This window comes from Haliotis rufescens, unplaced genomic scaffold (assembly GCF_023055435.1).
Source record: "Haliotis rufescens isolate VD_foot unplaced genomic scaffold, xgHalRufe1.0.p SCAF_4, whole genome shotgun sequence".
NCBI classification, from domain to species: Eukaryota; Metazoa; Mollusca; class Gastropoda; order Lepetellida; family Haliotidae; genus Haliotis; species Haliotis rufescens.
Genome location: NW_025964112.1, coordinates 23,477,072 through 23,490,420, shown reverse-complemented (window position 1 = coordinate 23,490,420; position 13,349 = coordinate 23,477,072). Strand labels below are relative to the sequence as shown.

The following is a 13,349-nucleotide window of genomic DNA, read 5'->3' as shown; positions in this document are numbered from 1 at the left end:
CCACAACGTCGTGTGTTAGCTGGGTTCACAGGACCACGTTATTAATGATAATCACAAGCAAGCTCGCAGACGAAGGCATGCGCAAACATATTTGCCTATATACACGGCGACAAGACATAGTAGGTGTTTTGCTCCTTCAAATCAATATTTGGCGTAATATCATTTTCTGATAAATATTTTAGACATAATGGAGTTCATTAAATCTATTAAGACATCAGCATTACAATTTTGGCCGATTGCATGTCACCACACCCGTGAAGATCCGGGTTAGAATAGGTCATACATGTAAATGGCACTTAATTTATCCTAAATAATACAAGAACACACATCATAGTTGAAACATTATTTAGTACCATTCTCCCGGACGTTTCACCAAAGGGTCATATGTGAATGTGAATTTCTAGACCTGATCTCGAGACAGGAGCAGCGGCCAACCCTGAAAATAGAGCGAAATTTACCAATGTTTGGCTTATTTTTACTTATAACTCAATTTGTGAGAGGCTATATTAAAAATAATAATAACAATTCAAGTCTACTATGTGTAAACTATAACATAATTGATAAAAAAAATAAGGACTCAATGCATACACCACCATATTTCTCCATTTTTACAACAGAAATGAGCATTTTGAACCAAAAGCAGTATCTGCTACCAAAACATTTGACAACAACCATCATTTTTAAGTCTGTTGGATACAAAAACATGGAGAAAATCTTAGTTTGCTTTGTTCTACTATGGGGCGGTGTGTGGGACGCATGTAAACGTTCAACATTAGAGTTACCTCCCTTAGACTTCGCAAAAATACAAAATACTCATCAAGCCACATGGAAGGCGGGTCGCTAGAACAACAAGATGTAGAAAACGAAACAGAATGTCAGATTTCAGATCTTGTTTACGCCTTGTCCAATTTCAAAGGACTTGGTCGTGACCAGGTAACTAATGGTACTTGTGAACAAGGGAGTAATTAGGCTAGTACATTGTATTCGTGAACGAGGAGGTAATAAATTGTACATTTTTCAGTGACCATGAGACTAGTTTGTTGCCGATCTACTTTATAGTGTTACCCATGTCAGAGACCATATACCGATATATGGTCTCTGCCCATGTGTATCAATACTCGAGTGGAGGCACTGTCGCTGGTACAGAAAAACACATTTGAAACCAGAGCACCCAAACATTTCAAATAAGTTTGAGGCACATATTAATACATTTGTTTAACAATGGGTCACCATGGTCATTTGGGTGATCTGGTGTTCCCTAGGTTTGACAAGGACACTTGCGTGTATATCTCTCTCCCTCTTACACTCACTGAATTGGATCATTTAGTCATAATAGTATCCGCAAGTGTTTATTTCTTTGGAGGGGTCACAGGTGGCCCAGCACCACAATTCACCGTGCAGAGTTGTGTCCCTTTGGCAAGCCATAAAGCTATTATCGTGGGTTTGAATCCCAGTTTTGCCCCGATTATGAACTTGGTTCATACCCGTGCTCACCAAAGTGGTAAATGTCTGAGACCTGCATCACGTTGGGCTTTCCTCCCACATTAAGCAGACACGCCATGATATAACTGGAATAATGTTTAACATGTTTAAGCTGTGTTTAACCCAACTCAGTTACTCACTGTTTTATAATATATGTTTCACCTTTTTTGCTTTTCTTGGAATGTTGAAGAATCAGAAATCAAACTTTGAATAAAGGATTAAAACAAAATGTTCTGCTCTTTACAAATGCTGAAGGGACTGGTCATGTATTATAGGGGAGGGGGAGTCTTATAAAAAGGTGTCAGCGAAAATATGATGCCTTCCTGACACCACTCCTGCCCTACATAATAAACGACCACTCCCCTAAGGGACATGTTGCATGAGATATAGCTATACAGCTATTCAGGTGTATCAACCAGGTTTAGTGTTTTCTCATCAGCAGGTGTTAATACCTTGAATACAGGTACTGATTGTTAGATACCTGGAAGTTCACTTGGTACAAATGAACTACATCTTGTCATTTACAGCTGTCTTTCGTAACTGGCGATAAGATCTGTATTCTCAAGAAAACTAATGGTCACTGGTGGTGGGGAGAGAAGGATGGCTGCCAAGGATACGTACCTGTCAATCATTTGACTTACACATCAACACAAGAAATATTCTGGCAAGATCAGGAATATTTTGGTAACTATGGTAGCCTGGTAAGAATTTTTTTTATGTGGCATCAGAGTATTTAAAGCCAGAGTTATTATATGATTAAGGCCAAGATGTAGTCCATTTTAGAACATTCCTTTTAGAAATAACAATCATTTTAGTAGAGATGCAGAAAATAGCAAGACCTTGATGATTATAATGAAAGATTGGTTTACTGATTGAGGGTAACAATACTGATCATTGTTACATGTTTACCTGAAAAAGAAAATGATATCATTTTTTAATCTGTGTAATCTGAACTACCACTCTGATACACTATGAACTATAATCTGCACACCTGTTGTAGAAACTTCATCATGAAATGCTCAGCGACCGTCCAAGAAACTTGTGTTACCAAAAGGCAATCCAGAGGAATGCAGAGCACCTTAAAGATAAGGTCAGTTGGACATTTTTGAACTGCTTGTTTATATGTCTAATGTCATGATTGACATACTGATAAATGAAGCACATTTTGCAAATGTTTATCATATGTTTGAGTCATTTTGACAAAATCCTAATCTTGACCACGCCGTACCATGGCAATTTTAGATCAAAACAGGCCTCCATTACCCTATACTGTCTAAGGGAGCAGTTCAAAAGTTCGATGTTGGATAAAAAAATAATTCCTTTAGTTCAGGTGTGTCTGTGTGAGAGGTCTGTGGGGTGGGGTTAATGGCCCTACATGTTTTCCATCAGACAAAATCAACTTAACGGATTTCTCATTGTCTTATATAGTAACGGGACTGAACAGATCCTGTTTCCATTCATATGCCGTTCCAGGCCACTAAACCCAGAAATTCAACATTTTCAGAATTATGTTGAGGATTAGGGGGTATGTCTTAAAACTTAAGGAATTAAGTTTTTTATCGGACATCAAACTTTTGAACTGGCCCCTAAAGAGGACCAGATGGTCAGAGAGTGGGCTGATTGCTTTTCATCCTAATACCTTCAACCCCTGGTTGAAGGATCACAACAGTTGTCCTCATCCATTGTTGATTTACAGGTCGTCAGGATACAATGTCACTCACTCACTCACTCACTCACTCACTCACTCACTCTCACTCACTCACTCTCCCTCTCTCTCTCACTCACTCACTCTCCCTCTCTCTCACTCACTCACCCACTCACTCACCCACTCACTCACTCACTCACTCACTCACTCACTCACTCACTCACTCACTCACTCTTCAGATAACAGTAGTGCCAAGTGGCCTGAGAGCCTCCTATGCTTGAACAATAGTCATATGTTGGAACTGCTGTATATCGACTTATTTCAGATAAAGTATTTCAGGTCAAGTGGCGCGTCAGTGTTGTCAGAGTGAAGTCACTCAGTTATTCCTATTAGACAAAATCCCGAGATGACAGTATGCAATTTCCTTCATTCTTTGAAAGCCATAAGTTATTTTCATTTTTACTTGCATTCACATTATGTATGTTTCATTTTCTTGTATGTCTGCTCGTCACGCTGATCTGTGTATTTATATGTTTTACTGCATTTCTTATACAGAGATGTAGGTGATATTACCAATATTGTATCTCTTTCATTGAATGTAAGATACCATGTTTAGAAGATTGTTGCTCCACCCACTTGTTCCTTTCGGGGGCGCTGGGGATATAGCGATCACCATGTCCATCCATCAGCCATCAATTACCGGCGCAGAAATTCTGGATGAAAATTGCTATGCACATCAGTCTTGTGGTGAATATTTTTATGCTAACCTGATATGACACCATAACAATTTTATTATGCCGAAAAGTTGACACTATTTGGTATCTTTGTCGTACATGTCATGTCAAAACTTAAAGCTCAAAACAACACTTACAACCTAAGACATTAAGGGTCAAAGGGAGACTACTCTTCAAACCTCAGAGGCCAAACCTTGTTGATTATTTTAACTTTGTATAATCTTTATCAAGGTCACGAACATGATAAAAAAAAAACATTAATGTCCTTGCACATCAAAATTTATGATATTTAAACACAAAACAGTGTCGAATGACTATGAATTTCTGTATCAGAATTTTCATGTGAAATAAGTGAGGTGGGTGTTGGAAACTCCCAAATGGCTGTTACTGACAGTCTACGGTCTCATATTAGGTCAGTAACAACCATCTCGGATTTTTACTGATGGTATACAGGCTCACATGGGGTAAGTAGTTCTGCTCTCTGATTGGTCAAACTCACTTTGATGCATAATAATGATAAATACTGAATAGCATTAATTTTTTTCTTCACTGAACTGAAGGTATCCAATGGCAATGACCCTAAAGTGGGTTATAAGTAGCCAAATTTGCACAGGATTGCACAGGACCAGGAAATATGTCATCTCCTGATGACTCTTGTTGACATGGAAAGTTTATTGCAGACCTCAGGACCTGTCCAGACTATTGTTTCGCAGCCTCGTGTTTCCTTGCCTTGTGTTTCTTAGAGGAATGTTTCCAGGAATGCCAGGAGTCGGATGATGACAGTTTTCACCCGTGAAACTTTGTCTCTGATAATCTGTGTTTACAGTTGCACATGACTGTGACTGTGCCATACACGAGGCCTGTGTTTGTCAACTAGGACTACCTTCCAGTCCTCCTGCTGCCTCCTGCAACAGGGGGCGGTCGGGTAGCCTAGTGGTTAAAGCGTTCGCTCGTCACGCCGAAGACCCGGGTTCGATTCCCGACATGGGTACAATGTGTGAAGCCCATTTCTGGTGTCCCCCGCCGTGATATTGCTGGAATATTGCTAAAAGCGGCTTAAAACCATACTCACTCACTCACTCCTGCAACAGGAGCACCCGCCCCAATTAAGACAAGGCCTGTAACATCATTCCCAACTGGTATTACGTCATCCTTCCCACCTGCGCCTGGTATGACGTCATCCTTCCTCTAGGTGCCTGGTATGATGTCATCCTTCCCCTAGGTGCCTGGTATGATGTCATCCTTCCCACCTGCACCTTGTATGACATCATCCTTCCCACAGGTGCTTGGTATGATGTCATCCTTCCCACAGGTGCTTGGTATGATGTCATCCTTCCCTTAGGTGCCTGGTATGATGTCATCCTTCCCTTAGGTGCCTGGTATGATGTCATCCTTCCCACCTGCACCTTGTATGACATCATCCTTCCCACAGGTGCCTGGTATGATGTCATCCTTAGCACAGGTGCCTGGTATGATGTCATCCTTCCCACCTGCACCTTGTATGACATCATCCTTCCCACAGGTGCTTGGTATGATGTCATCCTTCCCACAGGTGCTTGGTATGATGTCATCCTTCCCTTAGGTGCCTGGTATGATGTCATCCTTCCCTTAGGTGCCTGGTATGATGTCATCCTTCCCACCTGCACCTTGTATGACATCATCCTTCCCTTAGGTGCCTGGTATGATGTCATCCTTCCCCTAGGTGCCTGGTATGATGTCATCCTTCCCTTAGGTGCCTGGTATGATGTCATCCTTCCCACCTGCACCTTGTATGACATCATCCTTCCCTTAGGTGCCTGGTATGACGTCATCCTTCCTCTAGGTGCCTGGTATGATGTCATCCTTCCCCTAGGTGCCTGGTATGATGTCATCCTTCCCACCTGCACCTTGTATGACATCATCCTTCCCTTAGGTGCCTGGTATGATGTCATCCTCAGCACAGGTGCCTGGTATGATGTCATCCTTCCCTTAGGTGCCTGGTATGATGTCATCCTTCCCTTAGGTGCCTGGTATGATGTCATCCTTCCCTTAGGTGCCTGGTATGATGTCATACTTCCCTTAGGTGCCTGGTATGTCGTCATCCTTCTCTTAGGTGCCTGGTATGATATCATCCTTCTCTTAGGTGCCTGGTATGATGTCATCCTTCCCTTAGGTGCCTGGTATGACATCGTCCTTCCCACAGGTGCTTGGTATGATGTCATCCTTCCCATAGGCACCTGGTATGATGTCATCCTTCCCACCTGCACCTGGTAAGACATCATCCTTCCCACAGGTACTTGGTATGATGTCATCCTTCCCATAGGCACCTGGTATGATGTCATCCTTCCCACCTGCACATGGTAAGACATCATCCTTCCCAAGGGCACCTGGTATGATGTCATCCTTCCCACCTGCACCTGGTAAGACATCATCCCTCCCACAGGTGCTTGGTATGATGTCATGTTTCTTAGAGGAATGTTTCCAGGAATGCCAGGAGTCGGATGATGATAGTTTTCACCTGTGAAACTTTGTCTCCGATAATCTGTATTTACAGTTGCACATGACTGTGACTGTGCCATACACAAGGCCTGTGTTTGTCAACTAGGACTACCTTCCAGTCCTCCTGCTGCCTCCTGCAACAGGAGCACCCGCCCCCATTAAGACAAGGCCTGTAACACCATTCCCACTTGGTATGACGTCATCCTCCCCTAAGGTGCCTGGTATGATGTCATCCTCCCCATAGGCACCTGGTATGACGTCATCCTTCCCACAGGTGCTTGGTATGATGTCATCCTTCCAACCTGTACCTGGTATGCCATCATCTTTCCCACAGGCGCCTGGTATGCCATCATCCTTCCCACAGGCTCCTGGTATGCCATCATCCTTCCCACAGGTGCCTGGTATGCCATCATCCTTCCCACAGGTGCCTGGTATGCCGTCATCTTTCCCACAGGTGCCTGGTATGCCATCATCCTTCCCACAGGCGCCTGGTATGCCATCATCCTTCCCACAGGTGCCTGGTATGCCATCATCCTTCCCACCTGCCCCTTGTGTGTCTGCTCTGCCTCTCGTGTGCCAAGTGTGAGTGTTGTCAGGTTGAAGTTACTACTTGCATTCTTCTGCCAACAGGTAGTTCTGGATGTGGGTTCTGGGTCAGGCATCCTTAGCCTCATGTGTGCCAAGTATGGAAATCCAAAGAAGGTACAGATACTGTTTGTAACTAAATCACTGTTTTATCAGATCAATCATTCCAGATATTAATGTAAAATTGATACTATTAAAATATCAAGTAAAAAATACAGATATAATATTCAGAACAAATCAGTCCCTTAAGGGGGTCTGTGAAAATATGATGTCCAATTCTGAATGTGACTTAACAAATATATACTTTCTGTCTTGATATTTGGGATGAAACATGCATTTTTGACATTTTTCAATGTATTGAAAACAGGACAGTAATTCTGAAATCTACCAGCCCAACTGTTCCAGATCAGATCATTTGGTTTTGCGGTAATGATAGTGCAAAGCCTCATTGCAGGTTTTTATCAAATACAACACATCAAAATGAAATTTTCTAAGTCTTTTGGGTGAGGATAACTGAAGTTAATGTTGAAGGATGACTTTGTTGTTTTTCCCAAGTTGTATATTTCCCCCAAGTTGTACATTTTCCCCAGGTTGTATATTTCCCCTAAGTTATACATTTTCCCCAGGTTGTATATTTCCCCAAGTTATACATTTTGCTCTTGTTTTACATCTTCCCCAAATTGTACATCAATGCATTTACCTGTGAAGATCCTGGTTAGAATTGGTCCTCAGCATCCCATGCTTGCCGTAAGAGGGGACAATGCTTGTCATTAGAGGCGACAGATGGGATTGTGTGGTCAGGTTCGCTGACGCCGTCATATACATGTAGCTGGAATATTGCCGTGTGAGGCTTTCAACAACACACAAACACATTTATACATCAGTTCTATTGTGCAAGTCTTGAATTCTCCCCCAATCATGTGGCTGATGTTTGTCAACATTGTTTTGTCAGCATTGTCTTTGTGTATTGATCATTACAAGAACGAATACAAATTTATGTCTTAATGTCAAATGAATTTATCAGTTACACATAGGAACTTTTGACAAGTAATACACAAGGTCGTAATGCTTTGATGATTATCATACTAATTCATTTTCTCAAATTACAAAATTTTCACTCTGGAATTCTTTAAGGACTGGTATGTGTTTATGATCTACATAAAAATACATAGACTTGCCAAACTTGCCAAAGGGTGGTGGGGTAGCCTAGTGGTTTGAGTATTCACACCTCATGCCAAAGGATTGAGGTACAATATTTGATGCTCATTTCTGGTGTCCCTTTCAGTGATATTGTTAGAATTGTCCTAAAAGCAGCATAGTACCCAACCCCGGTCATTACCTGAGACATTGTTTACATTTACCCTAAAACTTTTACAAACCTGTAGAGGTTATGAATTCTCTGATGAAATCCTCCTTGGGGCACCTATTGCATTTTCCTTGCTCAAGAAAATCCTCATGACATAGTTGTAACCATTTTCCTTAATAAAAAATGTTACCACACAAAAAACTTCGTTTTTGTTGATATACGACCACCCTTACGGGGCCTCACCCTCCACGGCGCGTCACGCCAGGGGGAGCAACTCTCACCCAAATCACTTTCCATATGTCTAATGCTGACGGAATGTGGGGAGGTGGGTGGCCGTGCCCCAAGGAGGATTTCATCAGAGAATTTATTACCTCTACAGGTTTGTAAAATTCTCTTTCAGATTAAATCCTCCTTGGGGCACCTATTGCATCAAGATAGACTCCTAAAGATAATATAGGAAGTGGCATCCATCAGCAACAGGTGTAAATAAATACATCGTATTTGATTATTCATACAGAATAAAATATAAGTTCAATAAATGGAACCAACCTTATCGTGAGGCACCACCGTCGAAAGGCGGGGGCTAGAGACAGGGCGTGGTCGACCATATATTATGATAAAGCCTGTTTTTGTGGCTTGTCATAAGTTGAGAACTCGAAACACCCCTCACCCCCCACCCACCCCCCCACACACACACACTTTTTTGAACAAGTGATATAGGGGCATAGATCACGAGAGACTATAACCCCACGCTGAGCTAGGCCAGAGGGTCCCCGAGGATCGAAGGAGTGCGTGTGCAAATACGAATATTATCGAGTTGTAAGGACTGATATTTATCGACCGCAGAAGATAAAATCCGGACCATTACTGAGCAGTATAACCGGAGGATGGTCTAAAATCTCGAAGGCTCAATCGGCTAGAGATGTAGAACTTTGCCCAGTTCGGAGAACTGACTGACCAAACCGAGCACGCTCGCTTGAGTGTTTGTCGAGTTTGTAATGTTTGATGAACGTGCTCGGCTGGCTCCAAATAGCCGCGGAGCAGATCTCCTCAATGGGCAGAGCTGCGGCGTATGCTTGTGACGTAGCCACTGCTCTAACCGAATGAGCCTTCAACCTGGTAGGGGGGTCCCTGCCTTGAAGCGTATACGCTGTACAAATGGTTGAAACTATCCACCTTGAGATAGATTGTTTGCTCGCAGGTAAGCCAGCCTTCCTACCGCCATAACAGCAAAATAGTTGGTTATCCTTACGGATACACTTAGTTCTGCTGATATAGGCATTGAGGGTCCTGCAGACATCACGGAGGAATTCCGCCTTCTCTCGGGTAGCAGGCACCGGAGTGTGCTTTATCCTGGAGAAGGGGGGCGGATGATGTTTCCACCGAGGCAAATGGCCATCCCTTACAGTGGACAGGGTCCAGGGATTGGATGTGACTGTCTCCCATTCCTTCAGGAATAGAGCCAGTCGGCCGCCTACGGGGACATCCGGCTTGAGGCAGTGGATCCCGGCTGTCGGCAGTTCGATAACTTGCGACTGTTGGTTCACCCGGGTCTCTTCGGGCGTTAATGGGAATCCGATGGGTTCCCGGCCCCGCGAAAAGGCTGCTGGCCTCGACCAGCTGCCTTGCCCCCGCCCCTGCCTCTCTTGCTCCTCCCGGCGCCCTTACCTGAAGGAAGCGGCTGCTTCCAAGCAGGTGTGGACTTCTGACCCGGCGCGTCAGCGTAGGAGGAGTCAAGTGGAGAGGTCCACTTACGCGGTTTAACGCTTGGTACCTCCAACAAGGCCTTAGAGTCCTTGATGGAAGCATACAATTGAGCGGCCTCTCTGACCACCTGGTGAGCCCCAGGGAAGAGGGTGGCACCCATCTTATACGGCAAAGCAAGGAGGTCTTGGCGTGTGGAAGTCAATATTTAGATACCTACATCCACAGCCTGCGCATGCCCATAACAGCGCACATCATCTGCGAGGCACAGCTACGAATAGCGTCCCGCGCAAGATGACTGTGAACTTCTGTAAGATGCACGGCCAACTCCGAAGAGTCGGCCGCCCCCCCCACCGCTAACTCCCTCTGTACAGCTGACAGATACGCGGAGTGTACGGACACACGGAGCTGTTGGCATGCATTACGATATTGCTCCTCGAAGCATATGTAAGCGGCCTTCAACTCCGCACCGCACGCCGGAAAGGGGGGCAACCGCCGGCCCTGCTTGACCTTAGTCAAGTTGGGGGTCAAAGACCCCCACAGGGTAACGGAAGTCCAAACGCATTCATCCACCACAGGTACCTCAAAGTCACCATCCTCTGCAAGCGGGTACCGCTTAATAAGTTGGGGCAGGTCGAACTTCCTGCGGGCACCCGACAACAGAGGGTTGATAATTTCATGCACCAGGGAGGATAGAACACGGAGCCGCACCTGGGGCACCTTGCTAGGAGCAAAAACGTCCCCCAGAAGGCGGAACTCAGTCGGATCCGACTCTGGCGTGGGTGCAGCCACCTGAGGCAGTACCTGGAAAATCCTGTCCCGCACTTGCCTCAACGAGGCAGCGAAGGAAAACGTCACCGAGGTCTCCGAGTCCTCCCCCCCATTCCTCCATCCACTCCTCCTCTCTCGATTCCGAGCCGAAGTTAATCGACTCTTCCCCGAGAGATGAAGCAGACGATGTCGGAAGGGGATGCTAGGGAAAATTGTGCGTCGGTAGTGCACGGGCCAGCGCCCGCCACCCCTCCGCTGGGGAGCGACCTCGAGCCGGAGCCGAAGCCCGGTCTCGGATCGTCCCCGAGACCAAGTGGCCTGCCTCGGCCGACGCCGGGCATATCACAAGGTCTCGAAGACAGCCCGCAAGACTGAGACTTCACCTCCTCCATCATCGACGCCATCTGCGACTTAAGTAACGCAGAAACGTCTGCCAAAGACGGTGCAGGAGAGGGTGCAGTGCGTACTACGGGGACCCTCGAGCCTTCTCCCCCGGCCCCCGGAGAGGGAGCGGAGGAGACAGTCTCGGCAGTTTTTTTACTCTTTTTACCCTTTATAGATTGGGGGGGGTTGGTCTTAGCAGATCTGATATCTACCCCCGCCTTTAAGAGACCTTTAAAGAGAAGCAAGTCAACTTGTCTCTACTTTTGGGCCCGGGGGGGTAAAGGCAATGCATATAGGGCATGACCCATCATCATGCCCGTCCTCCACCAGACATTTCAGGCGTGCCGGTCTTGGGGGGGGAATGGTAGCAGAACAACCAGTACACAGTTTGAAGGTCTGTAAAAAAGACTGTAATTTCTGAGGTGGGCGGGGAGGGAATTAAAGTGTATCAGTGCGATATAAAGATCGGAAAGATACATGCATAAATTGTGAAACTAGAAGCAAAGGCGTAATGTAGAATGCGATTTGTAACGCGATACTAATAGCCAATGTCGTAGTTTAATTATAACACCAAAGGGGCGTGTTACGCGCTAAGGTGTAAAACCCGTAAAAAAGGTAAGTGTAGTTTATAAATTAACACACCACCTTGGGTTTATGTAAAGGAAAAAACTGTAGTCCAATGCTGTATGATATAACAAAACCCCAAGCCGTTTCTAATGGCCTTGGTGTTACATGTATCAGACCGTGGAACTACAATATGGACGCCATTATGGCCATTTGAATTCAAATGTACTGTACCTGTGGCATATAATTACAACTCTATAACTTTACAATGCGAGGTATTACGCCTTTGCAACGAAAGAAATGTACCATACATACAGTTTGGTCAGCCATGGTTCTTGTTGAACGTTATAGATTCTCTTATTTCTGTCTTGTGTGAAAAATCAGCACGTCTGTCTCTTACAGATGACATAAGGAAAGTGATTTGGGTGAGAGTTGCTCCCCCTGGCATGATGCGCCGTGGAGGGTGAGGCCCCGTAAGGGTGGTCGTATATCAACAAAAACGAAGTTTTTTGTGTGGTAACATTTTTATTAAGGAAAATGGTTACAACTATGTCATGTAGATTTTCTTGAGCAAGAAAAATGCAATAGGTGCCCCAAGGAGGATTTAATCTGAAAGAGAACAATGCTTATAGACATTTGTCACCCTAGTCGGGCTCCAGATAAAGGCTGTATCGGTGTATGTACTGATGAAAAATATGCACGATATGGTGGGGGATAATTTATAAAATGTATCAGATACACATCACAGAATACATCTTTCTTTATAGACATATTTCTAAACAATTATGATTTTTTACTTATCCTGCATTACTCAATGCATATTACTGCTTTTTATTGACAAGAGAAAAGAACTGTGTGAAGATCTTTGCTTTAAGAAGTTGTTTCAACTAGCTGAGAGGCCAACCCTATCACACAACTCCCACATGACCAAGGGAAGTGACGTCATGGATCCTCACATTACTCTTGTCACTTGCTGAGAGAAGACCTGTTTTTGATCAGTAGCATAACCCTCACACGTTTTGCTTCTTGAGTTATTGCTCATTGTGCTTGTGTTGTGCATACGGTTTGTATCTTCAACATTGTTTGTTTTAAAATGTTTTAAAACTTTTTGACAGATGCTGGCATTTTCTTAAAAAAGAAAACAATGGTAAACCCAGGTGTTTTGTTGTTTCAAGTGGCTATCTTGAATATTTATGTGACTACGAGTTATGATCTGCCTGACGTTCTATATCCTTCTTGCTTGGTACCCCACAATTGTCGTACCTTTGCAAGTACATGTACATTGTTTTGTCATTGTATGTTGTCTTATGTTTGTCGTAATATTTGTTTCATAAACCCATGTGATGGGATAAATAATCGGGCTGCGATGCATTGTGATTTTACACTGCTTCATTGCAGATATCATGCCCTCATGCTCAAAGTGCCGGCTTAATATGTCGGCGTGGGATCCCCAACCTTTGTGCCTTAATTGTAACTCTCAAGGCCTCCAGGCCTCTCGATGTAAAGATTGTCTCCCACTTTTCCCCACAGCTTTTAGGCAATATGCCTGTGTGTCACAAAAGCAGAGATCACAGCAGGCAAGGAACCTGCATTGTAAGATGTCCGAGAATTCGCCTACTTTAGCTGCTTTGTCGGCTACCTCGGACACAAACTCCCTGGCCTCCACTGTTACCTTGATGTTGGCCCCCCCCCGGTC

General features: G+C 44.4%; 1 protein-coding gene across 3 annotated transcripts in view; it reads left to right on the top strand.

Annotated features, from left to right (window-relative positions):
- The first annotated feature begins 801 nt into the window (after positions 1-801).
- Positions 802-13,349, top strand: part of LOC124132188 (protein arginine N-methyltransferase 2-like) — a 46,605-nt gene continuing 34,057 nt past the window's right edge. Inside the window, exons 1-4 of one of the 3 annotated variants that reach the window (XM_046495959.2) lie at positions 802-933; positions 2,010-2,183; positions 2,483-2,572; positions 6,970-7,041. In XM_046495959.2, the coding sequence (XP_046351915.1) occupies positions 826-933; positions 2,010-2,183; positions 2,483-2,572; positions 6,970-7,041 (444 nt within the window). In that variant the 5' untranslated portion in view covers positions 802-825. Of the gene's footprint in view, positions 934-2,009; positions 2,184-2,482; positions 2,573-6,969; positions 7,042-13,349 lie in introns of those variants that run through there. The other 2 variants (XM_046495960.2, XM_046495961.2) reach the window with 2 other exon arrangements.